This window comes from Drosophila suzukii, chromosome 2L, assembly GCF_043229965.1.
Source record: "Drosophila suzukii chromosome 2L, CBGP_Dsuzu_IsoJpt1.0, whole genome shotgun sequence".
NCBI lineage: Eukaryota > Metazoa > Arthropoda > Insecta > Diptera > Drosophilidae > Drosophila > Drosophila suzukii.
Window position 1 is genome coordinate 19,643,555 of NC_092080.1, and position 26,458 is coordinate 19,670,012.

Genomic DNA, 26,458 nt, shown 5'->3' on the forward strand with positions numbered 1-26,458 from the left:
GCGGCAGTTCGACGTGAACTCGCGAGCGGCCAACACGTAAGCGGCGCGTTGTGCAGCTGGGGAAAAAACAACAAAGAAAACAACAACAACACTAACCAACTCGATAATAGGCAGCGGCGCAACTGAAGTGTGAATCCATATTGAGGTTATGTAACAATATATAGTAAAATCGCGAAAACAAAACGCAGCTGCATTTCAGTCAGGTCACACGCTCACCTGTGCAAAAATTAAAAAAAAACACCGACAATTCCAAGCACGCGCTAACGTTTAAGTTTATTACGCATTCGCAATGGAGGACGGGAAGGTTCCAGCGCAGGCGCAGCCGCAGCCGCAAAGTCATCCTTTGGAAGACGTTTCCCTCAATGGAAACGATGACGACAAGCAGACGCCCAAAAATTGGGTTAAATTCGACGATGAGGCGGACAGCGGTGAAAAAAACAATAACAGTAACGACGGCAATGCCACACAGCAACCACAACAACAACAACAACAGCAGCAACAACAAAACAAGTTAACTCTGCCGCCGCCACCGTCGGTGGTTAGTAGCAACAACAACAGGCGGGCGCGCTCGCGCAGTCCGGCCGCAGCAACAACAACAACACCTGTCCAGGTAACTAACCCACTCTCTCTCTCCACGTTTCTCTCTCTCTCTTTCTCAATGGTGACCCAACGCAACGAAACGCATTCCAATGCAAGTCAGGCCCTTGTTGGCCCTCTCTTTCGCACACCCGTTTGGCGGTACAGGAATCCCTCGAAGTAGTGGAATTAGTGCAATTAGTAAAGACTAAAAATTGGTCCTATTTACTTGAAACCTCGGAGCTTATAAATGACTGTAGAATGTTTAGTACAAAAATATTTGGCATTTAAAATATTTCAACCATTTTCACATTCGATTAGCGGTACAATAAACACTCAAACTAGTGGAATTTACAAAAGTTTGCAAATACACAAAATCAAAAAATTATCATAAATGCAACATCTTACATATCTAGAACCACATTTAAAAACTTTATTCAAAATAATAACTTTTCCTTTAAATGTTCTACTAAAATATACAGTTATTGTTAGAAGTTAAAAACAAGTTCTGAATTTGTAGGTAAGATGACGCAAGAAAAAATAAGGTTGATTGCTCAAATCAAATGTGTTCTTTCTGTTTTTTCAGAGAAACAAATTATTTAAATCACAATTGTATTTAATCAATGACCATGAAATTGGCTGTAATTTATTCTTCCCTAATAATTGAATAATTCATAATATTTTGAATAGAGAGATTATACTTTTAATGTGTTATTTATATAATATTTTACTTGGGAGTACGATTTGTATGTACAATAAATGAAGATATTTGGAATCGGATACTCTTCTTTACTATCTGTTTCACAGTTCCATTGTTAATTGTTAATATCACTTTCTCAGAACTTGTTAAGATTTGTTTCATTTAGTCTTCACTGTAGTTTTTCTGATGCCGCCTAATGGAGTTGTTATGTGAGGTAGTGTTGGTTCTTAACTTTCTTTTGCTTGAATTTCGGAACGTTGCACGCATGACAAATGAAGTTGGGGCCCAGCTGAGAGTTGAATCTGAAACGGGTCCCATCCGGTGATAAACTCTGACTCAACCTACCTTCACTTGCGATGTTTTTCGTTTGTTTGCTTGCCAACAAGTCACAGAAGTTCTGTTAAAAGATGTTAACCCATATTAAAGAAGGCTATCTCCTATACGTTTACTGTATTTCTGTTTCAGTTCACTAAATGTGCAAATGTTAGAGTTTCTTAAAACAATTATTATTATTATATATTTTTATACACATCACCACACATGACTCGCCCAGTAAAAAAAAGGTAAACAAAATGGGTACTTCAATGCCAATATGCGATTGTTGAAATATTTCACCTGCTATGCTGGTAACTTTACTTTTCACCGTAAATATTTATCAGTTATCTTTGTATATTTTATTTCACTCCCTTCGGTGCTTGTCAACAGACTTCGGCCTTCAATTACTGATACCCTGACACTTTCATTTTAAAAATGATTACAAGCGACGAAGTTAGAGTGTAATGTGATTGGTACTTCATAGGATGATGTAACTAAAGAATACCTTGAAAATTGAGAATTCCAAAATATCAAATGCTATACTTACTATAAATAGGGTATACGTTCTCATACCTTTCCTTTTCTTTGGATCAAACAAACATTGGTCACATACATAGGTATAGATTAACAGCAAACCTTAACTAATGCCAGACGTGTGACATATGAACTAGATTTCAGTAATATTTCCTCAACTTATCTTTTATTTATCTAAGATTATCAAATTTAAATAGTTTGCTCTAGAGCTTACTTAAATGAGCATATTAAATTGCCAAAATTTATCATTGTTTGGTTGGCTTATCGCAGGAGATAGCCAAACTATACAGAATCAAAGAAGCCCAAGAAGCTTGGAATTAGGGCACCCAGAATAAAATATTAAATGGCTTCTCTTTAAAGCAGCATGCCATTTAAAAGCTAAGCAAAAACTAATAAATCGCATTCGGCTTTTCAATGGCAGTCACCTTTTGAAGTCAGTGGATTGCCTTCACAAATCCACTTTTGTCAATTGAGAACGTGCCCTGTCCCAAATTGTTTTCAGTTCGCTGTGCAATTGTAGGCGAACTTATAGATATAAGATTCAAGTGAGCTTTAAGAACCTGACGACAAATCAATAGAATTGATTTTCCTCGACCATTTGCATAATTTTCTTTGCGGCTGTCTGGCCAACGTTTGACCCTTGGGGCCGATGTAGTCTTAAGGGCAAGACCGTTGCATTATTAACCCAATATTGTTGGCCACTTTGTAGCGCCCGGCCGTTTCCTCGACCACAGCTGCGACGCCGGGAGAGGGGCAGGTTCAAAACCCCTTGCCGGATGTGGCACCCGCTGTTTTGACAACCGAGAGCACGCACGTTAATCTGAGTGCATCCGGCAGTGGCATTGTCAGCGGAGCAACTGCAACAGCGAGTGGATCTGCATCTGCATCTGCGGCTGGCACGGTCCGACACCCCGCGCAGCTAATAAACCAAAAAGCCTCCGCTGCCCTCTCTCCATCGCCGGCCGCAGCGGCATCTTCTAGCCATCATCATAATGGAGGTGGCGCTAACGGCACTGGGATTGGCCAGCCGGCGGATCAGGGCTCCGGGATGCGCACAATCGAACTGTCGACGGGCCGCATCCGCGAGGGATTCGGTGAGTGATTGTCAAGATATCTCTTTAGGGGACGTACTAAATTGTTTAATAAATGTTTTGGAATGTTTTTTCAATAAATGTAATACACCTATTTTTGGTAATCTATACTTTAGTACAGTGCTTTTAGTACTTTTAGCATCTAAATATTATATGCTTTGTCTACCTATGTAAATATGAATAATAAATCTTTATAATAAATTACATGGACTAGAAGTAAAACAAAAGATTTTAATTTTAACTTATCAATTGCACATATAATTTTCCGAAAGCAAACAACGTTTAAGCTAGCTAGACATTTAATTACTTTATATCGAATTTTTTATTGGAAATGCGCACATGCCTTGTGCCAAATATTATGGAGAAAGAGTAGTAGATACTATTTCCCAAAAGATAACATATCAGGCCTTGTTTTTTCAATACTAATGCATTGATACTGATTTAGAATGCGTTTACCATCCCACTTTTAATTGCTATTTCACTACCACACCTTATAAGAACTCACTGAAAATGGTTGCAAAATGATTTAAGCAGAGAATAAAATTAGTTAATTAATATAGATAGCTTAAACTAAGTCTTAAAACTAATTTATACATATGGTTATCACCATTTTTCTACAGCAAATGGGGATGTGATTGTCACTCTGCTGCCGGCCAACACCAAGTGGCCCTGGATAACACCTGCCATATTCCGGCCGGAGCTGGTGCCCGAGGAGCTGATGGCCCAGGGCCTGACGGTGAGCATGGCTAGCAACATTAATTAAAAGATATCTTAACAATCAACCGAAATCCCTCAGCTCACCGTGGAGGACTATGTGAACGCGATGGAGACGCTGGTGAACGACTACCGCTTCACCGTGTACAACATCTGCTACAAGCGCATCCTGGTCTGCTGGATCCTGTTCGCCTTTGCCGTGCTGTTGGCCCTGCTTTTCTCCGGTCTGCAGGGCGTGGCACTGTTCGCCCTGGGCGTGGGATGGCTCTTCCTGAACGCGGCGGCCATCTTCGTGTGCATGTGGGTGAAGTTGCGCCTGTCACGGGGCCTGGAAAAGTGCCTGGCCCGGGTCAATCGGCAGCTGATGCGACACAAAATCCTGCTGGTGCTCGACGACCGGGGTCGCATCTCGTGCCACAAGGTCAACCTGTGCTTCATGTACTTCGATGCCACGCAGTGCGTGAGCTTCCTGAACGAGTTCCTGGAGCACACGGAGCAGACGGGCGGCGATGCCATCAAGGCCGGCTGGGAGGCGAAGCTGGACATTGACCTCAACGACATCGTCATCCAGGGCAGCCAGCCAGTGCGGATGCCCCGCAAGCAGGTAAGCAGGAATACCAAGTTTCGGAGGGTACTGTTCTTAGGTAGTAGGGGTAGTTGACTTCATCTCCATCGCCCGGGAACGGGATCGCACTGGCAACCCAAAGCCCACATCTTGCTCTCTCTCACTCACGCCCCTCATGATCCAATGTCTAACTACTCCCTTTAGGCCGTTGCCCAGGAGCTGTTTCTGAGCTACCTGCAGCGCTGGGGCAAGGACTTCCTGCGCCGCCGTCTGGATTGGACCGTCCAGGAGGCCGGCGTCCACGAGACGCCCCGCCATCTGCAGTCGTCGATCTGCCCCTGCCAATACGAGGAGGAGTTGTTGCGCAACAAGATCAAGATCAGCCTGCAGCACCGCCACTGCTGCGGCATCAACTGCATGGGCTGTTGGCTCTAACCCCTGACATGTAATCCTCAACGTATTTCGTTTCCTAGATGGCCGAGAATCTATTAAATTGTTTAGCCAAAAATGAGAACGAGTTTATTTTATTGTTACATACTATTTCACAGACACATTGCATTTCGGCGATACAAGAGTTTTTTCAAAATATAGTTCTAAGCAAACCTAACTTAATTAAATCGAAAGTGCCTAAGTAATTATTAGTTTTATTTTTGAATAAAATATTGAAGTATTGACAATATAAAGTAGTATACATTTTCCCAAATTTAAAATAAAATTTATATATATTTTGCATATTTTTACGTATAAAATTAACTTTGAATTAAAAATGATTGCTGACTTTGATAATAATTTGGATGTCGTTTGTGTGTCGTCATGTAAAATTATTTTGAGTGGATTATATTATTTCAGTAACTTTGTATTTTTTTGTTGACCTACAATTTATTGGCATTTAAATCTTTTATTTTTTATTATAAAACTCAATAATAATGATTATTTCTCAGTTAAATTTGTTTGTTTTAAAAGTAATTATTATTTTTTGAGTTTAGAAATATAACTTATATGGATTACAGACCCTGTTTAAAATCATAGAGTTAAATTTCGATCATATATGATAAGTATATGTGTTAACTTAAAATACTAAAAATGTTCTAGGTCCTAGGAATTTACAATTTTGTTTATTTTCGTAAGCGTTTGTATTTTGTGGATGTTATCCGTGTTAATTTCTGTTGCTGCCGCAAAGTATGCAGTAGCCGTAGAACGTACCATCAATGCATCCATTGCAATGTACTAAACTATTCTCATTCCTCATCCGACTACCATGCCCCACGTTCCTAACCCCACTCACCTGCACCAACCATCTGCACCCTATCTGTTTGCCCCGTGTCTCACCACCCGATCTCCCCGAATCTCCGCAGGAGCGCGGCCTGCAGCTGTTCCTGCGCTACGGATCCCGCTGGGGGATGGAGGCCCTACGGGGTCTCGTGGACGTAACCCCCCTGGAGCCGGGACGCCACTGCGGACAGTTCCAGTGCCCCTGCCAGTACATCAAAGAGCACCTGCAGTGCAAACCGCGAGGCAAGTTCAAGTGTTGCAATTTAGTCCATTGGGTGATGGCATCTGAGCGCTACGGCAGCGACAACTAAGGCTTGTTGTGTATGTCTGTGTGCTGTAACTGTAACTAAATGAATTTACCAAGAGGCTTTGTGTGAAACCCATGAATTTACCAACCTAATTTACTCATATCCTGAGCTAGCTTGTACAATAATGCAGATGCGGGGGAAAACATGATATGCTAGCGGATTTATAATCTTTCTTTTCCGCCAAATGATCAACTCTCTTTCGTTTCAGATGTTAGCCCCTAGGGCTGAGGCGAAGATTGGGGGTCCTTGGTATCTCTCTCTATCTCTCGTTCTATCCCTACCTCCTACTCTTCTTTCTAAGCCTTATACTATATATGTGTGCTAAATTAACCCAAACAAATATTTCTAAATTTTTGATCAACCACGTTTCTTTCATGCTTCCCAAATTGTACACAAAACAGTTGCCATAAACAGCATTGGCCAAGTAGTTTGGACCCGGTTCCCCTTGTTTGGTGGCTAGAGACTTAGCAGGTTGTTGGCCCCAAAAATATCCAATTCCCCACACGATTTCAATTGGTGAAACACTGAAATACTAAGCCGTTTCGATATTATTATTTCAAAAAGATAATACTGCTTTAAATATTTATATGTATCAAATGCAAGCGAATGAATTTATAACCTAAGACTTGTACAAATTTGTCTTTATAAAGTACTTAATTGCTGGTGTCACAAAAATAAACGTCAAAAATATATATGCCTATGTGTGTGATTAATTGTCAGTCTTTTATTAACTGTCATCCGTTGCTTAATGATTTTTTATGTTAACTTTCGTTGAACGCCTCTTACAGGTTATCCATGTGGTTGCATTGTCTATGGTTCGGATCCCAGTTTTCAGTATCGTTACTAGATGTGTTGTGCCTCATTTTATCATTTAACCCAACTATCGGAACTCAGTGTGTGTTCAAAATGTGCAATTTATAAATTGAATGTCATGTAAGGTGTACCTAATAAATAAAGAGTTCTTTCGCATTTTCAGTTTTTCTTCAAAACCTAATAATTGCTGAGACTGCCCAAATCTTTGTATAATATATTTAAATTGTAAAGACTGGAAAATTAATTGCACAGTAATTTGGGTAAATATTTAAAAATATAACGAGTGTCTTATGTGCATTTCCAAATATCAAAATTGGCTACCATGTATTAAAAGAAATAACACAAATCGTTATTTTTCTTGAGTCTCTTAAGTGCTGATTAAAATCTACAGCCACAGCTTGGGTGTCTTGAAATGTACATTTGTTAAATTCAAGGACTTACTTTTATGACATGCACTGTTCTCATGTGAAGCTCCGATTTCTCATATTCTCTCCCCATATTTTGGGGTTTTTGTGGGCCATGTGCCAGTTTAACTATTATTGCATTATTTTTATTGCATAATTCAACTTAATGTTTTGCCGCATTTTAGCCACATTCGCGTTCCACAAACTGTGGCAAAAGTTTGCCGTTGCGAGAATCGCCCATTTGGTGGTGTTGCATGTGTAATGAGTCATTAACACATTGCCGCATTCGGGACATTCCATTTTAATGCACGTTGGCCACTTAAATGCCTTAATTTTAATGACATCTCTGCATTCAAATTAGGTGCGCGGCGATTGTATCTTTGCTAACTGCAGATTCTCAGATTTCCTGGGATTTATTCCTGAAGGGATATTATTTAAACCCAGAAGGGTAAGTATAGTTTTTGGGGGCGATTTGAAACGATACTTCAGCCAGCAGCAGTACTCTCACGAACCTAACAAAATTAAAAACAAAACCCGATTTCACGCTCCAATAAAACAAATTTAAACTCTTGCGGCAAAGGCGGCGTGTGGCCAGAATGCGCCATTAAATTCCCCCTAAAAACCGAAAACAAAAACCCAAACTCAGACCCATTTGCCGTGAAACTCTCGAGGAACTCGTTAGGCCAACTGCACTCCAATCGACAGCGAGTCAAAAGAGGTGCAGCCCGTGGCCAAAGGCATTCTGGCACCAGGGGCGCGTAAACTAATCGCAAACAAACAAACAAACAAACAAACACTCGAGTGCTCGAACCCACACACAATCATTACGCTCATTCCGGATCCAAAAAACCAGATCCCAGATCCGGGGCTCATCAAAGTTTCGCTAGTTCGCTGGCTGCCAGTGCTGCTGCTGCATTTTTCGGAAATTCAATTCATTTGTGTAATTTTCATTTGAATTACAGCCATCAAAAGTACCATGGTTAGAGGAAAAGGGGGCGGCCATTCCGGTGGGCGTGGCTAGCGCTGATGGCCCGCACTTTGAGCGGTTTACACGGAGGAATGCGAAACTGGTTTCTCTAACTGATGCCTATTTAAAATAAATTTTTGTTGAATCTTTTTAACTTACTATAGCTGAAGTTAAATTTTTTTATTTTACAAACCTTTTTAATTTAATAAAGATTTTTGTTGTCATATTTACTCAAGGAATAACCTAATAGAAAAATGTTTGTTGCATTGGTATGGTCTATGGTTAAAATTCAATGTTAAGTATCATCTTATTTTTATAGATATTTATAGACAGGTTAATTATATTTTGATCTCTATTTATCTATCTTTATCTTTTTTTAATAGTTAATAATTTTATTTTATTTAAACTTGTTTACTAATATTAAAGTATATTGCATCTCTATCCTTTTTGAATTGAATAAATTGTTACCAAGTTGCTCTTTATAATCCACCGAACTTACAAATTGTGTTAGAGTATTCAACCTATCAGGAAGTCATTTTTTGGGTATTCCCAAATCGTTGTTATTTTTTGTTTTCTTCTTTTTTGTTTCCTGTTTTCGAGTATTTTTTCCTCCTGTCGACGCTGCCGTCGTCGTTTTTGCATTTATTTTGCGGCTAAAACTTTAATTGAGTTTTAAACCATTTTGCTGGTCTGCCCCGATCTCCGCCTCCGCTTCCACTGCATCCGGATTGTTTATGTGTATTTTTTGTTTCCCAGACAGGGCGGGGCGAAAAGGGGGCATGGCCCAGCCTTTGAGTGATGAGTTTGGGCTGTAAATGTTTTCCTTTCTATTTTTTTGTTGTTCCTGTGTTCCTTTTTCTTTCAGGTTGGTGGGGAGGATGCATTGCTTTGCCAACACTTTAATCTTTTTTCAATTTTTATTTGTTAGTTTTAGTTTTATGCCCACTTTGCATTTTAAGCGCAGGATGTTTTGAATTATTCTCCTTCCTAGGGGTAGAAAGTCCTGTTTAGTTAACCGTGTAATTTGTAAAAAAAATATAGTGCTAGAAAAAGAAGTTATCTTTCAATGGAGGGGTGGATGTTAAAAATTCATGAAGAGTGTGGGTAAATAAAAATAAAAATAAAATTGACTTGTATCCCACTTCATTGAAACCAAAATAAATGAAAGCTAATGGAATCCGAAATGTTTAAAAAGGGTCAAACTATCACAGATTTAAAAAATTATATTAAAATCAGTACAGCCATAATTCGGTGAGACCACAGATAAAGCAATAGGGATACAAAATATTTGTTAACAAATTAAAAAAGTAGTACAATTTTTAAAAGCCCCTATTTATCACCTTTTTATGGCCTGAGATATATACTCAAAATGTTGCATTCTTTTTTAATGTCACTGGACTATCCCGAACGCAAGCCATTAACAAACAGTGCTGGCCCCACACATACACTCAGGCTGGAGTGTATGCATTTACACCTCTAATAAATATGGCATTAAATCCTTTTTGACAACAGGCAACGGTGAGATAGCGAATAGGGTGGCCGGGCCATCTATCATCATAAAAATAAACCGGACAGAGACCAACAGGAACGTGCTGTCTGCCCCTTTCGCCGCAGTGGCTATAAAACATTAAACATGAAATCGGTGGATGGGCTCGGATGGGATGGGTTCGGATAGGATGGCATGGGATGGGAGGTACTCCCGTTGGCTCCCTGGGCCACAATCAACATCATTAACGCGTGCTCTAAAAGCCATTTATTTAGTGGCCCAATGCGGACAGGCTGAGCCATGTTAAAAATGCTCAAAGGCCATCGAGTGTGGGAAACTATAAATTCAACGCTTTTAGCATAATTGCCGGCGCATGTGCGTGTCGCTCTGGAACAGAGAGGCTCGAACTCGAGCGTTATGATAAGTGGCCGCCCAAGGATGTGAGCGTCAACACTGGCGAACGTTAAGTTATGCCCTCCATCCGGCCATTACTCGCCCGAATCCTCGTGTTGGTTTACCACTCATATTGCCCTGGTAATTGCCATCGACCTCTATCGCTCCAGACCTTTGTCAAAACATTATACAGCTTAATAAACTCAGGCGGCCCAGAGTTTGCTGGCCGGCTGTTTAACCCTTCTACGACATAAAAACATTCGAGTGGGTAAGGGCAAAGTCAAAGGCACTAGCACTGGATATTTATCGTTAGTCTAATCGAAGCAAATCAGGTCAAAACGGGTGGGCAGGGGAAACGGGCTCAATGGGGCGTATGCGTGATTTATGCGTTTCAGGTCTGACTTAATTGCCGCAAATATGCGTGCAGGCCCAGTGATAATAAACATGGCTCAAGGAAGATGGATGCGAAGGAGAAGTGACTGAGAGTGGTATTATATTTCTTCGTCAATATTTTTTTGCCGAGTTTATATGGGCTATGATTTTCTGCTCAATTACCATATGTTGTTAGGGCACTTTTACAGCTTGAGTGCAGACCAATGCAGTTAAGTTCAGCAGAGCTCTAAGCAGTTTGAAGAAAGGTTTCCTTTTTGATAGGAATAAATGTAGAATAATACAAGAATGAGTTATGCCTCAAACAGTTTAAATTTATCAATCCTTTATTGAATATGATCAGATTCCCCGGCTCATACCTGTGCGACTCATATGTTCACCTGTCTGGGCCAACAAGTGAGCATCCAGAAAGGCAAACAAACACATGGCCATTCACAATCACGTGCATGGAAAAAAGTGCTCGACGTTTGTTCCTCCTTGGCCATTTTTGCTCTCACACTCTTTGCAGTTGGCAACGCTTATGTTGACGCAGATTTAATTACAATGTTGGTGCTGCATTCACGTTTATGCCACTGCAACTTGGACTCAGCTGTCGTCCTTGTTATGGCAGTATGTGTAAACAACCGCCAGCTGGAATGCAATACCCCCTGGTAGGGAATAGTAGCTGCCGCCTTTGTTTAACAACAAACACCCTGAGCGCCGAGCATCCACATACATACGACTCCACCATATCCCGTCGTTTTTGGTCTGCCCCGGCTGACGCTACTTTCATGCACTTTACAAATTGAATTTTCCACTTGCATTCGTCCCAGGATTGCTCCATTCGCAGCAGCCCCGTGGAAGACAAGGGGGACCGAGTTAGTCTGACAACTTAGTTACCAACACCTTTTAGCCAACTTTTGTTGCACGTGAACCAGGGCTTTTCTTCCAGTTCACATACACATGTGCTTGGGGCACTCACTGATTTGCAAGATTGTGTTCTATTGTTCCTCCATTATATTTTAATACACTGACATAAAAACGTAGTAGGATTTCATATATAATTTAAATATTTTTAATTTCTTACTAAATTGGTTTCTATTGTGCCCCCATTAAATTTTAATACACTGATAAAAAAGCGTAGTAAATCTAATGATTTCATATTTAATTTAGATATTTTGAATTTCTTATTAAATTGTGTTCTATTGGAGGCCACTATATTTTAAACCACTTTAAAAAAGCGTAGTAAGTCTGAGGATTTTATATATTATTTAAATATTTTTGGGTACGTTTTTCATTTATTGCTTTATTCATTTAACAATTATATTAAATATTGTTATTTTAAAATTTGAATAAAACTTTGGTTTTCAATATCGTAAAATATTTAGAGTAAACATGACTAACTAATGTTTTTTAACATGATTTAAGTATTTTTAAATTAAAATACGCCATTTAAAATGTTTTATATTAAACATTATGTTCTTTTATTAATTAAAATATTTAATACAAAATTTATAATTCAATATGCATATATTTAGTTTTACTATTCCATTTTTAAACAGTGTATACATTGTTTTAACATGGGGTGACAGCCTAGCGAACAAAGATGATTCTGAATTTAATGTTTACTTTCTACAGGAACATTCATACCTTAACATTATCTTTCCAAGGTAAAACTGTTCAGAAATAGAACAAAGCTGATTCTTTTTTACCATTTTGCAAATTGTATCTCAACAAATGATGGCTATTTGTTTTGGCCCCCCTTCCAGCATAAGTTATTTCCTTCAGCAAAATGGCAGAGAACGAGATGAAAATGACGACAATAAGTCGTTCATGTGGCATGCCCCATTCTGCCTTTGCTAATTGCATGGAAATTTCGCTCATTTCTACTCCAAGGCATTTCAATGGCAGCCGCAACAATTTCAACAGAGGCAGAAGAAGCTGCAACAATGCGTATAAACAAGCTGCAACAAAAAATGAAAGAAAATCGTTTTGGCCTGGTTTTAAATAAAGTCTGGGCGTATGTAGGCATTTACTCTCGTTTTCTCTTATGTTGGCCTTGCTTCTGTTTTTATCCATTATATTTTCTTTTTTTGCTTTTCTTAATTTGTTGAATGTGGGGGCAATTAGGTGCTTTTCCAGGAGAGGACTAATTGCCTCCCCTGTTTCACAAAATGGTATTTAAATTAATTATGCTTGCATATCTATAGAACAAACAAGTCAATATATACTTACGAAAATCATACACCTATTTGTATGCAATATTCCAAACACCTTTTCCTACCTTTATCCTTCTGAATCCAGGCTTGTACTCACCAGCTGCATTTTATTTCATTCTTCTGCTTGGTTACTTGCGGAAAATTGGATAGTTGTCTGCTACCCGGAAACAGAATGGTTTCAATGCCGCAAAATAATTCAAGGCTGCAGGTTGTGTTGCCCTTGAAAGGGAACTACATATAGTAACAATGGGCTGGGCTTGTTTTTTTGGTTTTATTTTTGCTGCAAACTTTTGCGTACATTTACATACACATATGTCACATAGATATGCCACTTATTCACATATATAGAGCTCAATACATATATTTATTTGTTATAGCTATCTTATATGTTATGTATAATATTCCGACATTATATTTAGTTTTTCTGAGCTTCTTAAGTAGGCTTAAATAAATAGGTCTCATTTCATAACTGCAGAATTTGGTTGCGTTTCTTTTTTGTTAGTCCTACATATAGATATATATTTTATTTAATTAACGCGTTAACATTGATTTCAACTTGTGTAGATTAATGTGGTAGATTTATTTACAAATGCAAACTAAAGCACATTAATAGCTTTGTATTAATTATTTTATTTTTTTCAATAGGGCCATATAGGCCCTAAGAGCCTTAGATAGAAATAAACATTTATAGGTTCACATATAGTTTTCTTTCATATGTACAGCGTAGTTTGCTTAAATTCATTTAATACTCTTTTATGCTTATACTATTGAGATATTTACATTCAAGGGGAGTATAAAAATGCTCTAATTAAATTGTCAACAACAAGATAAATAATAAAAGAAAAAAATGTAAATCAATGTGGTATTCATGAAACATACTAATTATTACATGTTTGGTTTGCTCATTAATATCTTTAAATTATTCAAATTAAATGCAATACAAATCAAATTAATTGAATAAGCCTATATTGTTAACAGCATAATTTTTCTTTGACAAAAAATGGCCAAACTGTTTCAATTGTATTTTTAGATTCAACTTTATATCCAATAAATTACTTATATCAACACTTTTTTGCTTTGCTATGTTGTGGTTCACATTTTTCTTTTTTATCTTTTTTGCTTTGTTTTATAATTATGCTAAATTTACTATGTAAATTCGCTATGTATGAGTATGCGTAAATACTTTCATCTAAATGCAAATTTGATTAACCGTTTTTCACTTTTTTGCCATTCCTCTTTTGCATTTTTTTGTGGACTATAATTAATTTATTTCCATTTAATTGGATCTATTATGGTTTTTACATAATGCAACATTTTGTATTCTGCTGTGGCTTCGAATGTGTGTGTGTTCTGAACGTAAACCTTAAGGATACCATTTAATTGTTTTGAAAGTATAACAAATTAAACATATATCTCATTCTTTTGATTCTCAATCAAAATGGTAATTGCAATAATAATTATATTTTTACATTCAAAGGTCATATGAAATCAAAGTAAAAATGTTTCCAATACATTTTTGTATTAAATGACATTAATTTTGATACAAATAGGTACATTAAATTTTGTTTGACTTTCGATAAACACTGGAGCTCCATCGATTGCAGGATGCCGGATGTAGCTACCATTATTTCCTGCACATCAGCTGTCGCTCTTGGCCAGCTCGTCCTTAACATGATTTTCATTTTACGCTCTAGTATAAACATATCTATATCTGACTCTACCGGTGCAGCTATGTCTGGACTGCTCCTCTTTCCCCAGCACTTCCTTATCCTGGTCCTCGTCTGGCCAAGGTTTGATTCTGTTCTTCAAGCTGCTTGTGCCCTAAATGAGTTTCTTTCTTGCCATTTGCAATTATTTGATTTCATCTCGAAAACTTCCGAGGGCACAGCATTTCGAGGGTGCTTGGCCTGGCCGGGTTGCTGGTTTTGGCGACAACCTTATTACCACCGATGGCCCAAAATGTGCACATTAAATGTTGCCTATGCGTCGCGCTAATAGAAAATGTTCCGATGTGGCGACCGATAAAATGCAGTAGTACTGGCAGCCACCGAACAAAACAGCCAGCCAATATTACTATGCAAATGAGCATTGGCCACTGCCACTGCCACTGCCATTGACGTTGCCACTTCCACTTCCACAGCGATTGCCATAGGCGTTCGCGTTTCGAGTGCTGCGTTGACGCGCCACACGGCGTATGAGCAATGTGAAATATGCGCAATTGCCCCGCCCACATTGGTGGGCTGTTGGTAATGAAGTTGTTGCTATTGCTGTTGCTGTTGGCCTCCCCGCAATGACTCCTCCCCTCCTCCATCCAGCATCCAGCGGCGGTATCGTTGTTGACAACGGTCTCCGGTGAATTCGGCCGGCTTTCCATATTACTCATACGCCACCGACTTGGCGGGACCGGCGATAACGTCGACAGCCAGAGAAAGCCCTGGGCCACCGCCGATGGCAAAGAACTCGATAAACGTTTGAAAATCCCAAATGATTGCGTTTTAATGCCGAGCATTATTTTAGCAAGTAGATTATGCTGCGCCAGTGAGCCTGCAGAATTGTGAAATGCTCCGGGCGGATTACGCACGGGCGTTTGATTGCTATCGCCATTGTTCCCACCATGGTTGCCTGAGGAGCAAAAGAGACAGACAGAGACAGAGAGAGAGAGAAACAGGAGAGAACGAGAGGGAAAGCATGTAGTAATCAGTTTTTTGGTTAGTCGGGTTTATGTTTTCATTTATTTTGTGCGTTCGGCGAATGCCAAATTGGCACTGGATACATTATCATCACGGTTTTTGGGACTGGTTCTGGTTCTGGTCAGGATGAGAGGACCGTTGGTGGAGTGCCATCGAGTGGGATATGGATTTTGGGTGGCATTAAAGTAAATTGCTCTCCCCTGCCGGAAAGTGTGCTGTGCACTTAATAGACCATTGTGTGCGTGTGAGGGTTACTTTGCTGGTTAACTCATTGATTTTATGTCCCTGGCTTAGAGCATCAATGGCTAAATGCTTTAGGGCTTAGTAAAGAAGTTAGTTTGTTATTAAAGTTGGATAAATACAGGGAGATGTGTTCTAGAAACTTAAAAAAAAATTTATATTAAAAAATTGAAAAATGCTTATCGTTACTGAATTAAACTTGTTTCATTTATTTATTAAATTTTTGATTATTGAATGTTTGTTAGGGTTGGTGAACATATATCTAAATACAAATATTTATTTATTTTTTATTTATATATTTATATCGTAATATGTTTGTTGGGATAAATATCAAAAATTCGAAATTTTTTTGAAATTTTATTGAGTTGGTCACACTAATTTCATGCCCAACCTACATAAAATAGCATTACAAAACCTAGTTCCCTCAGGTTAATTCGCTGGACGGTAGACTTCCGAATAAATGCGTTGCTTGCGATTTCCTTAGTCTGATAATTGAAAATCACAAAACCCAACGGATATTTTTAAAATCGATACAGAAAAAAAATTGGAAGCTTTTTTAGAAAATCGATGTTTTTTTAAATACCTAATGAAGATTTATTTTGTTAAAATAAGAGAGTTCAAAATGCTTTTACATCACTACAACAACTTTTCATTGAGATAAAAAAATCTAAAATGTCGATAAATTTACTTAATATTTTAAACATCTATACCATTTTTTGTTCAAAAAAGTAAGATTATACCCTAGTTTTTTAATGATAAATAACTATTTATTTATTGCATTTGATCCTTTTAATAGTCTGTAGTCCTGCAGTCTCATTCCTAACTGTGCTATTAATAAAAAACCACTTGAGTCAACGACTTCATTCCGCTTGTTGACCTCCCGCCGTTGCCCTATTCACAGCTTTTTTTGTATAAACATACATATTTACTAGCACATTCCTCTCTTTTATAACGTCGTTGTACTTCTTTATACCGTCAAGACATTCGGACAGCGATTACTTGGCCATATTTCACCGTTCTTTGTCCGCCCTTTCCCCTTTTCCAGTTTTCCAACCCACAGCCCACTGTCTCCGGCTGATTGAGTGTCTTTGTGGCGCTTTCAGCTGCTGTTGGTTTTTATGCACGTCATTGAACGCACTTTGTTGACCGCACGTCAATGTCGGATATATACGTATATATACAGGGACAGTGGTTGGGAGCAGGTTAAACACAACTGTTGAAATCGGAGTTGAAGTTAAAATGAGGTCCACTTAAAAAATCATTCACTAATTGCGAAAACCCATCAATATCCTTCTAATTTTCGCCCCTTTGGGTATATTTTTTGGCGTGCAGCCCACTGTCATGGGGATGTTGATTGAGCAGGACCTGCGGGGCTATTAAATATATTTTATCTGCTTTTAATCTTTGACGTTTGACTTTTCGTCGGCTGACCCCATAAATAACCACAAAGTGGGCTTTAAGAGCGCATTCCCTTGGCTCCGAATGGATTGTTCGTTGCGCGGGATGAGAATGTTTCCACAACAGTCAGAGTCATAAATATAAAGTGATAGATGTGTACATTGGGAATGGGCTGGCAGACCCAAAGCAAAATTGAATTGTCTACGACAGCGATGGGACAGTGGAACCGATACCAATTTAAGCATGAACTTTTATACGAAAAACCATCTCAAATCATTAAGCTAAGTATCTGATGGGTGCGAAATCATTCGGGAATCCTTCCGATCCATAAGCCAACTTCAAAAGTGTTGCAACGGAAATCCCTTAAGTTCCGACCCACATATGGATCCCAGCATCAATTTGATTGTTTACCTTCGTCTGCCTGCTTAAAGCCATAGCAAAAAGGTGCCACCTATCCCCTTGGCATTTGATTGATGTCAGCGGTATACAGATTGAGGCGGAGAAAACAGACAGTCAATGCCCGCATTTACGCCTGATTGAGAGCACACTGGAAAGGTGTCAGCCCGACAGTCACACAATTTTGATGGCATATTTCATTTGATGTGAGCCAATAAATATTTCCGTTTTGGCCCGGTTTTTGCTTTCCTTTTTTTGGCCTGGCCCAACCGTACATTTTTCGATATTTTATTTATAATCCGCGACGATTCGCGGAGAAATCAACGTCGAAACTGCCAATCGACAATCAATCAAAAAAAGCATTTCCCAATGGCATTTGCGGCACACTTTGCCAGCCGTTTGTTTTGCACGCAGTTGAGTGTCAGCATTATTTTTATTCCCGTTGCAGCATCCAAAAAAAAGAATTATTTGGTCGTTTGCAAAGAGTTGAGTATTACATATATCTACTTTTGTATGATTTAACTGCCATGAAAGAGACCAACAAATTAACTAATTTTTGAAAAGTGCTTTTAGAATGACATCTGTTAAAAGAGGGAGCTGCTTTAGATTTTTTCAAACGTTTTTTCTGATCGTATGCAGACTTATAAAATATTTTTAGAAATGTTTGTTGAGTTGAGGAAGTAAAAAATGTTTTTAAAATTAATTTGAGAAAATTTTTTTTATAATAATTGCTTATAGAGCAGTTTTTTTTTAATTATTTGTACATTTTGGAAATGTATATACTGTTGTACTATGTTAGGTGTTCTTGCTTGACTTTATATTTAAACTCATTATTTTATAAAACTGTTTAATTTACTTCTTTTATAAACGCTAATATTGCTCTTGTGGTAGACAGAACTAGTTTTCCCACTTATCTGAAACAATCATGTTTTATTCCCTAATTGCTTCTCAAACTCAGCATCTCTGGCTAAGCGTCTTCATTAAGTTTCCCAACCGCTTGGAGTTCCAAACTCCAATGTTGAATCAATAAAGTCAACGGCCCACTAGGAGAAAACCCTTCTTGCTTCCCACTAGCTCGATAACCCATCGTCTGAGCTTTTCCTCCATCTGTAGACCGTCCCACAATGAACAGGCATTTTATCTGGTTTTTTGCAGTCTTTGCTTACTCCCTTTTTGGGGCCTGAAATGCACGAATGCCTCGGGAGCCAGGACTCTGTAGCGAAAAAGGACGAGGGGGAACCGCCACGCACCCACTGAAGCAGTTTGGGCTCCAGTTCATTAGTGCAGTCGGTTGAATGGCATTTTACGGACGCGTGCCTTAAATAATTGCATTTTAAATGCAATAAACACAAGCAGGAATAAGTCCGAAAAAAAGGAAACCAGAATAATGCCAGACAACTGGTCGGTCGTTTCGCCTGGTAATTCAGCAAGGATTAATTCAGCCTAGAGGCAGGCAGCAGAAAATTTGAAAATCCAATGTTTATGGCTAATTTGCTGGCAGCTGCGGTCGGGATTGGCCATATCTACTATCATACCCGGATGGTGTTCAACCGCCAAATTTGACAGCACATAAAACGAATGCAACAGGACACGTGTTTTTTTGTGTCCACACCTCCGATCAAAACACACATTCGCAAATACTAGATAGATGGGCAGCCAAGTGGACTTTGTCGTTGACATGGCCAAAATGTCAGTGTCAATCAACAATGTCGCTAGTTTTTATTGCTCTTCCCAACTTGTTGGTGTTGCTGTCGCCCTATGGCATTTTTATTGCAGCAAAATTTATTTGACTTGCAGCAGAAGGGATCAACAGATCAACACCGAACCACAAAACCCAAAGCGACAGATACAATGGGGTGAAATGTATAACACGGATTTAAAGTGTGACAGAATGAAATACATTTTATTCGTATTCTTTGTTTTAGAAATGTTATATTGATATTATTTTAGGTTAAAAGGTTATTTAAAATGGGAAACAAGGCTTTTAGAGGGTTCTTAAATCACCTATAGGGCTGTCTAAAAGTATGCAACATTATAGAATAAAACAGTTGTATTTATTTAATTGCATACTTTTAGACACCTTTATCAGTGGGTTGTGTTGCCATGGGGTAAGAAAGTTATATTCAAAATACAAGTTTACAAAACTACCTCCAAGAAATCACATTAAAGTCGTCTAAGATAAATTTTACCATTTCCAATGGGAGTATAAAAACCTTTATTGCCCTTTAAGGTTGCACTGTCCCGTCGTCCGTCATTCTTATTGCGAATTTCGCGATCTTTGTTTGCCAAAGTTATTGTGCTGTAAGCCCCATTTATTGCTTTTCCCGTCAATGCTTGTGGCACTTCACAAATCCAAGATGCCTGCAGCAACGAAGTGCAATTTGTATTTGCCACGGAATGCGGATGAATGAAAATAACAACAAGGCAGCCAACTGAAAGCGTCATTTCGCATAGAACGAGGAAATTTAATTAAGTTTTAACGTTTGTAAACACTTGACGCCCCCCGAAGGGCTGGCAATATTATGCGCAGTCCAAGTTTTCGGCCAAGAACATAGTCAAAAAAAGATAGAAATTATGGGATCACACGGCGACGCACTTGAAGTAGAATGAATGCCATGAAAGGAAAAATGCAACCACAAGGGGCAACTTTGGCCTCGCAATGTGCAAATATAGTAGGAAATGCAGCACGGTCCATAAAATGCCACTAAAGAAGAGATAGCCATGGAAAAATGGGGGAATCGTGGTGATGGAGGGGCTTGGCTTTGGGACGGATGAAAGGTTGGATGGGATATAGTACTTACCTTGGGCACCGTCACGCCACTCCTCAACCCCATAATCAGGCAAAGCGTTAGCCGACTCAAATTTATTTCTATGACGTCTCTTGCCATCTTTATATTTTTTACACATTTTTAATTTTATGCAGCAAGCGTCAGTCAAGGAGCAGAGATATAGTTCAGGGAGAGTTCGGGATAACGCGGTACGTGAGTAATGGCGGTTGTTGTAGTCGGTTGTAGGTTGTTGGTTGTTGGTTGTTGGTTGTCGGTTGTTGTTGGTTGTTGGTTGGAGAAGGGGCAATAACATGAAAGAAATATTCAAATTAAGGAAGGTTTCGGGAAACAATGAAGAGAGAAGAAAAAACAATATAAAAAAGAATTTAGTTATACACATTTAGGTACACAGATGCTAGGGGTAATTGTATGCTAAGGTATTTTTATTAAATTTTGCATTTATTTGCATTTAACAGCCCTTTGTAGGGGCAACAAAGCCGGAGAACAACCAACAAAGTGGAAATAAACGGAAACAGAAATTGCATGCAACTTTGACTTGATGGAGTAGAAACGAGAGGTGGATGGCTGAGGGATGGGTGCGGTCTTATGTGGTGTGGTTTCACGATGATTTGTGTTTTCGGCTATTCGCGATGATTACTGTAATTAAGACCCTTATCGGTTTCATTTAGCAAATTCACAACGTTTGTAAACCGAAGCTAAGTGATTTTCTAGCTACAATTGAAAAAAAGTTTGAAGAATCGCTCAACATTTAAAAGCCTTGTGTTTGGTCTGAAAAATGTTGATTTTTATGAAAATAAACAGAATGGTCTAGCCATTGTTGTGGCCTTCATGATTATTTGCCCCTCATGAACCAATTTAATGTATAGTGCTGACTGTGATTTCGTGCTTTGCAGTGCATAAAATTAAAAACCCATTATTGTGTTATATTATTCATGACCAAGCAAAAAAATTATGCTACAATGCTTATGGTTGAAATTTAATCAATTAGGGAGTTGATCGAATGGCCCTGAACTGGGCATAATGCAAATTGAAGCCATTTACCACATTAGCTCTTTAAAGCTCACATTAAACGGCAAACTTTAATAAGAGCTGTGTACTCGATAGGTAATAACGAAATTAACTCTTACCATAGCTGCGGTTGAGCAAGGACATCTCTGAAATAATGGCCGTTGTTGGTGTTGGCATTTCTGTAGGCAATCAAGGATATAGTCAGTATAATAAAATAATTAAGTGAAGTAGTCTGGACCACTAAATCAATTTTAAGGTGAAAAAACATTCATTGCAATGCAATGTAGTAAAATAAAAAATGTAAATGAATGGCAATTCATATCCTCTTACCGTCCAGCTTTATATTTCCATCGGTTTCGCCCAGCGAGTTCTTCGCCACACAGCGATATGTGCCAAAATCGTTGGGCCCAACGGCACGGATTTTTAACTTCATGTATTTTGTGTAACCGCTGACGGTTGATGTGGTCTCGTATTTATCGCCGGCTCTCGAGGTGTCTGAAAGTGCGAAAAATGCGGAAAAACCGTCAGTCCGCGGCGGCGATCCTTAAAGCGGGCGTGCCATAAATTACAGTGACAATTTCCCAGCAATAGGGTAATGGTTGGAAAATATATGTATGTAAGGGGAAAAAATCAATTAATTAATGTCACCTGCACTGGACTTCCATTCCATTGCTGTTGTTGCTGAAACTGGCCATGAGCAGTGAAGTGAGTCGCTTTCTCAATCGGAGGACTCCAACTAATTACACCCCATACCACACCATACTATAGCACCCCCATTCCTTCAGCTAGTGTGTGTGTGTAATTAAAACTGGCGCAGTTCTTCAGCCATTTCCATGGCCATCGCCAACTAAAACTTTTCTCATTAATCAGTGAAAATCTAAAAGAAAAACTTTTGTTCTCCTGCCGTCTGCGGCTTTAATTTCGTTCCATTTCGTTTCGTTTCATTTCGTATTGTGTTGCCTACTTTTTCGGGGCCCTACGCTATGTAGGGAAACTAGGAAAACGATACCAAGTAGCTGGCAGTAAGTAGCATTAAATATATAAACTTAATTTCACTTTGATTGCTTGGCGCATTGTAAGGCGATATCGCATGTTACCCATACGTCATGTTGTCCTTTGTCTATGCCAGCGTGTGTGTTTGCGGGTTCCTGTGACAAATGTCTTTAGTTTTCCCTGTTTTCTTTTCCGTCAGCCCCAAACAATGTAGGAAAAACAATTTTCCACATAGCGCCCGACTTGCATGTGACCCGCTCCTGCGACTTCTTTTTATAGACCCAGTCACCTTTTGTGATACTTCTCCATCTCTCTGCACATGCCACAACTATCCGGAGACCCACATGTAAGTCCCTCCGACACGCAAATATATAATTTTTCTCATAATCATCGGCAGCGGCAGCAATTCTTTTCCCTGCCTGCCAAGTCTTTCGAGGAACTTTATACTTTTAATGCACGCCGCATTAAAGGAAAGTTTCGGTTTCTTGAACTGCCAGTAGAATTGCTTGTCTTTTCTTGACTGGCTTACTATACGTTTTGAGATATATGGCATCTGCCGGAGACAGTTAAACGAGGGTGGTTTATAAACAAATATAAGGGAAATCCGATTTTAAATTTTATTTTTCACGCAAGTTATCAAAAGAACCATTTAATTGTAAATTAATTGGGAAACCAATTCCCAAAAGTTTAATAAAAATCTACAGAAAATAATATGTTTTCAATGCCCGTCTTTTGTCCTTAAAAGTCAGACTTGATTGAATAAATCTTCATTTCTTAAATCGCTTTATCTTGAAATAGCATCTTGAGATCACTTTCATCTTGATTTTAAGAAAGTTTCTTCACGAATAAGTGAGGAGACTAGTTATTAAAAAAATACATACATTCATTTATTGATAACAGTATAATAGGCACTATCTTCAAACTTTTCAAGCTACACCCAATACCGTACCTCACCTAAAAGACAGCTAAAATGAAACTCTATGGGAAAGCGGTTAAAATTTATTACCTAAACTTTAGGGGGCTGTTAGCCATACATCATGACCATGGCTTTCATATCTCATATCGTAGTTCGCATTTTCCTTGCTTTAGCTGAGTTTGTCGCCTGTGCGTGTGTGCATATGAAATGTGATATTTCCGCCTCCGAATTTTCTACCTGGCCATAGTTTTGCCTTGATTTGGCCATGGCTATGTCTTTCTTATCGAACAAACAAAGTGACATTTAAGCATAAAATGAAACCGAATGACAGTCCATCAAAGGCTTCTCTATATTTAGCTCAATTTTATGCATATGAGCTGCCATCAATGAGTCATGGGGCTGGCTTATATTGGATCGAAAGTTTGCTTAAAGGCTGTTGGAATTCCAAAGACTATTGAGCAGTATTTTTGGTTTTCCATTCAAAAAACTAATAACTTGGCCGCCCCATTAAATATTCGAATAATTATATTTATTTCCGTTTTAAATTGCCTACATTGCAAAGAGTTCCGGCATTCAATTTGTGTTGTTGCATATCTCCACATCCCTATGATATTTTGGCACCCATGAAAATATGCCGGCCAGTATGGTTGTGTTTAAATAATTTCCGCAACAAAATAATATTGTCTGACAGTATCCATTTTGGTTATTCAATTTGTGCTGTGCATCGGGATTTGCTTATTTATTTCCTGTTGGAATTGCCCCTTTTCACCGCAGCGTATATGTTATTTATTAGTTTTGATTATTTCAATTTTGAACATATTTAATTTGGATTGCATTTTGAGAGCTGTGAGGTTAATTAATATTATTGTGAATGTTATTATCGGACGTATTGGTATTCAACATCAACATAATGTTGAGGTTTATTTTAGAATTTGAAAGGACTACAAAAATCGATGCATTATGGATGTGTATAGTTTTAGAGTAAACACTAGATTATGCCCATTTAAACCTATGCAGCCTTAGGTATTTCTCTTTGAGCATGATGCATATTCACCGCACGAGGTGATTTTATTGGATCTGGGGTTCAGATCCTTCTGACACGTTTCAATCTCTGTCTGGCTTCAACTTTTCGGCTTGCTCTGAAAACTGTCCGGTGTCAATCAAAAGAGAACTGTTAAAACGTCACCCCATAAAGACGAGACACTTTAAGGCAGCCCAGTTCAAAGTGCCACAATGTCTGTGCCTCGTGTGCGGCCATGTATATAAATGTGAGTTTTAAGCCTGTCACACTGTACATACAGGCAACGCATTTTATGGCGAACCACTGCACGGGAAAACATCCGAAAACTTCCATGTAAAATAATAAAAAAAAGGACCCCACATCAACATTCACTTGCACTCCCTTGCATCTGAAAAAGCGAAATAAACGGGATCAGCTCAACTGAGGTTTTCGCTTTTTTCGCTTCTGATGCAAGTTTTCATTTTGCTTCCCTCTCTCGCATTTCCCATGACAATTTTCCGCGGACCGGACTTAAGCGAGTCTGAGGAGTCTGAGGTATTGGCATGCATGATGATTACATTGTAAGCTTATTTACAAACGTTTTCCACTTAATAAATCTGCCTCTTTTACTCGGTTTTATTTACAGGCCCTGCTTCAGCTGACCGATTTACGGCCCTAACTTACCCGATATGATCATATCACCACGCTCCGTAGTCCAATAGTTAATCGATGCTGGATAGGCCTCGGTGTGGCACTCGAGTATAACATCTTGACCCAGATAGGCTCCCTCCAGCTGGTTCGGAATGGAGAGCATGGGTGGAACTGTGTGCGATACAAAATTAAATAAATAATTCAGAGTTTCGGTACTTTTAAATTAAATAGTGTTAAGCTGAAAACATATTCCTTAAGTCGTTTCCACCTTAAAGCTCTTTACCTATACCCATTTCAATAAAGTTTTTTGCTCTCTTTTACTAATATATCAAGCATTACAGTGCCTATACGGTGTGTTTGAAGTACTATTTCATAAGGCTTGCTTTTATTTCAAACAGACATTTAGCCTTCCTTGCCAGCTTGATACACTAGAAAATAATCCACATTCATTATCTTGAAATGGAATCCATTATCCCATCAGCTGCAGCATACAACTGCAGACTTGTGCAAGAGCCCTTTTTAAGAGCCCATACCAGTACTACCAAATACGTCACGGACTTTCATCAGCTCTACGGCACCATCCGAGTTTTACCGAGAATTTTGCATACCATTTTACGTGAGTTTACAAACTGTTTTTGGATTAAAATGCACTCAGTCATTAAAAGTGCGCCTGGGAGCGAGTGATTGTGTCTGGGACATGGCCGTCCATCTGGGCAGGGTGTGTGTGCGTAAATAGCTTTTGTTGCCGCTGTTGATACTAACGGGAAAATGGCTATTTGTGGGTGGGGATGTGGATATGCCCAACTCCCCCTCCCCACCCGCAGTAACAACAAAAGCTGCTCTGCGAATGTTGAACGCATTTTGGCCACGCACACATCACGGGGGCACAAAATAACACCTGCCGACAAACCAGCAAACAAACAAACAAACGCCCACAAACAAAGTGAAATGAGCGCAGTGCATCAGGATTTCGAGGATAGAGATGGTAGCTGGGCAAAACTGGCAGCTAAATGCTCTATAAATTCAAATACTAATATTTATGGGGTTCCAGTATGTGGAAATATTTTGACGCGGGGTTTGAGTTATCAGTGGAGTGGATTTCTAACTCATAGAATGGGATTTTCACTCTAATTGGTAGTACTTTTCATAAGTAAGTTTCTTAATTTTTATGAATAGGCTTGTAAACTTTACTGACTTTATGCCATCATAAGTCGTCCATCTCTAAAACCTTTAGACACAGGCAGTGGGACACACACGGTCAAACTCTCACAGGTAAATTAATTTAACGTGACTGCAGCTTTTGGTCGATTTTGGCCAAGTGCGTGGGAAGTTGGCCACCCCTTTCCACCCACTGGCCCGTCCATCTCCGCTGTGTATGCCAATGTTGAGGACGCGTTGCGGTTATTGCCCCAAAAACTGCATTTGCAACATGCAGCGGGGTGTGGTAGGTGAAAGGGGGAGGGGTGTGTGTGTGTGTGTTTGGACTGGGTGGCTGCCTTCTTTTGTGTATTTTACGCATTGAATGCAGCGTTCGTCACAGCCACATATCCCATTCCCTTCCCATCCCTACGTGCCATAAATATTGCAGCAGCGTTGAGCCCAAAATGGATTTTACGTTATTTTTGCCGTTTCCGTTTTACGCAGCCCGGAA

General features: G+C 39.1%; 2 protein-coding genes across 8 annotated transcripts in view; one reads left to right on the forward strand and one right to left on the reverse strand.

The window, feature by feature from the left end:
• LOC108018270 (uncharacterized) lies at positions 1-25,133 on the forward strand. Of its 6 annotated transcripts, none has more exons than XM_017085817.4 (6): positions 1-610; positions 2,835-3,219; positions 3,837-3,952; positions 4,013-4,534; positions 5,851-6,010; positions 24,803-25,133. In XM_017085817.4, exons 1-6 carry the CDS (start codon positions 290-292, stop codon positions 24,847-24,849), a joined length of 1,551 nt encoding a protein of 516 aa, XP_016941306.3. In that variant the 5' UTR covers positions 1-289; the 3' UTR covers positions 24,850-25,133. The 6 variants fall into 6 exon arrangements, with proteins under 6 accessions (XP_016941306.3, XP_016941299.3, XP_065719003.2 ...); XM_017085810.4 differs by lacking the exon at positions 24,803-25,133 and adding an exon at positions 6,864-7,044; XM_065862931.2 differs by lacking the exon at positions 24,803-25,133 and adding an exon at positions 6,477-6,767.
• DIP-kappa (Dpr-interacting protein kappa) overlaps positions 12,979-26,458 on the reverse strand; it is a 50,539-nt gene continuing 37,059 nt past the window's right edge. Inside the window, exons 9-13 of one of the 2 annotated variants that reach the window (XM_017085781.4) lie at positions 24,841-24,978; positions 21,578-21,742; positions 21,367-21,426; positions 20,252-20,338; positions 12,979-15,348 (exon numbers count right to left, since the gene is read on the reverse strand). In XM_017085781.4, the coding sequence (XP_016941270.3) occupies positions 14,588-15,348; positions 20,252-20,338; positions 21,367-21,426; positions 21,578-21,742; positions 24,841-24,978 (1,211 nt within the window). In that variant the 3' untranslated portion in view covers positions 12,979-14,587. The remainder of the gene's footprint in view (positions 15,349-20,251; positions 20,339-21,366; positions 21,427-21,577; positions 21,743-24,840; positions 24,979-26,458) is intronic. The other variant, XM_017085782.4, reaches the window with a different exon arrangement.

Coding starts and splice junctions, on each gene's coding strand:
- LOC108018270 (XM_017085795.4), top strand. CDS start 290: ATGGAGGACGGGAAGGTTCCAGCGCAGGCGCAGCCGCAGCCGCAAAGT. Junction 3,220..3,836: donor CCGCATCCGCGAGGGATTCG/GTGAGTGATTGT, acceptor ATTTTTCTACAG/CAAATGGGGATGTGATTGTC. Junction 3,953..4,012: donor TGATGGCCCAGGGCCTGACG/GTGAGCATGGCT, acceptor GAAATCCCTCAG/CTCACCGTGGAGGACTATGT.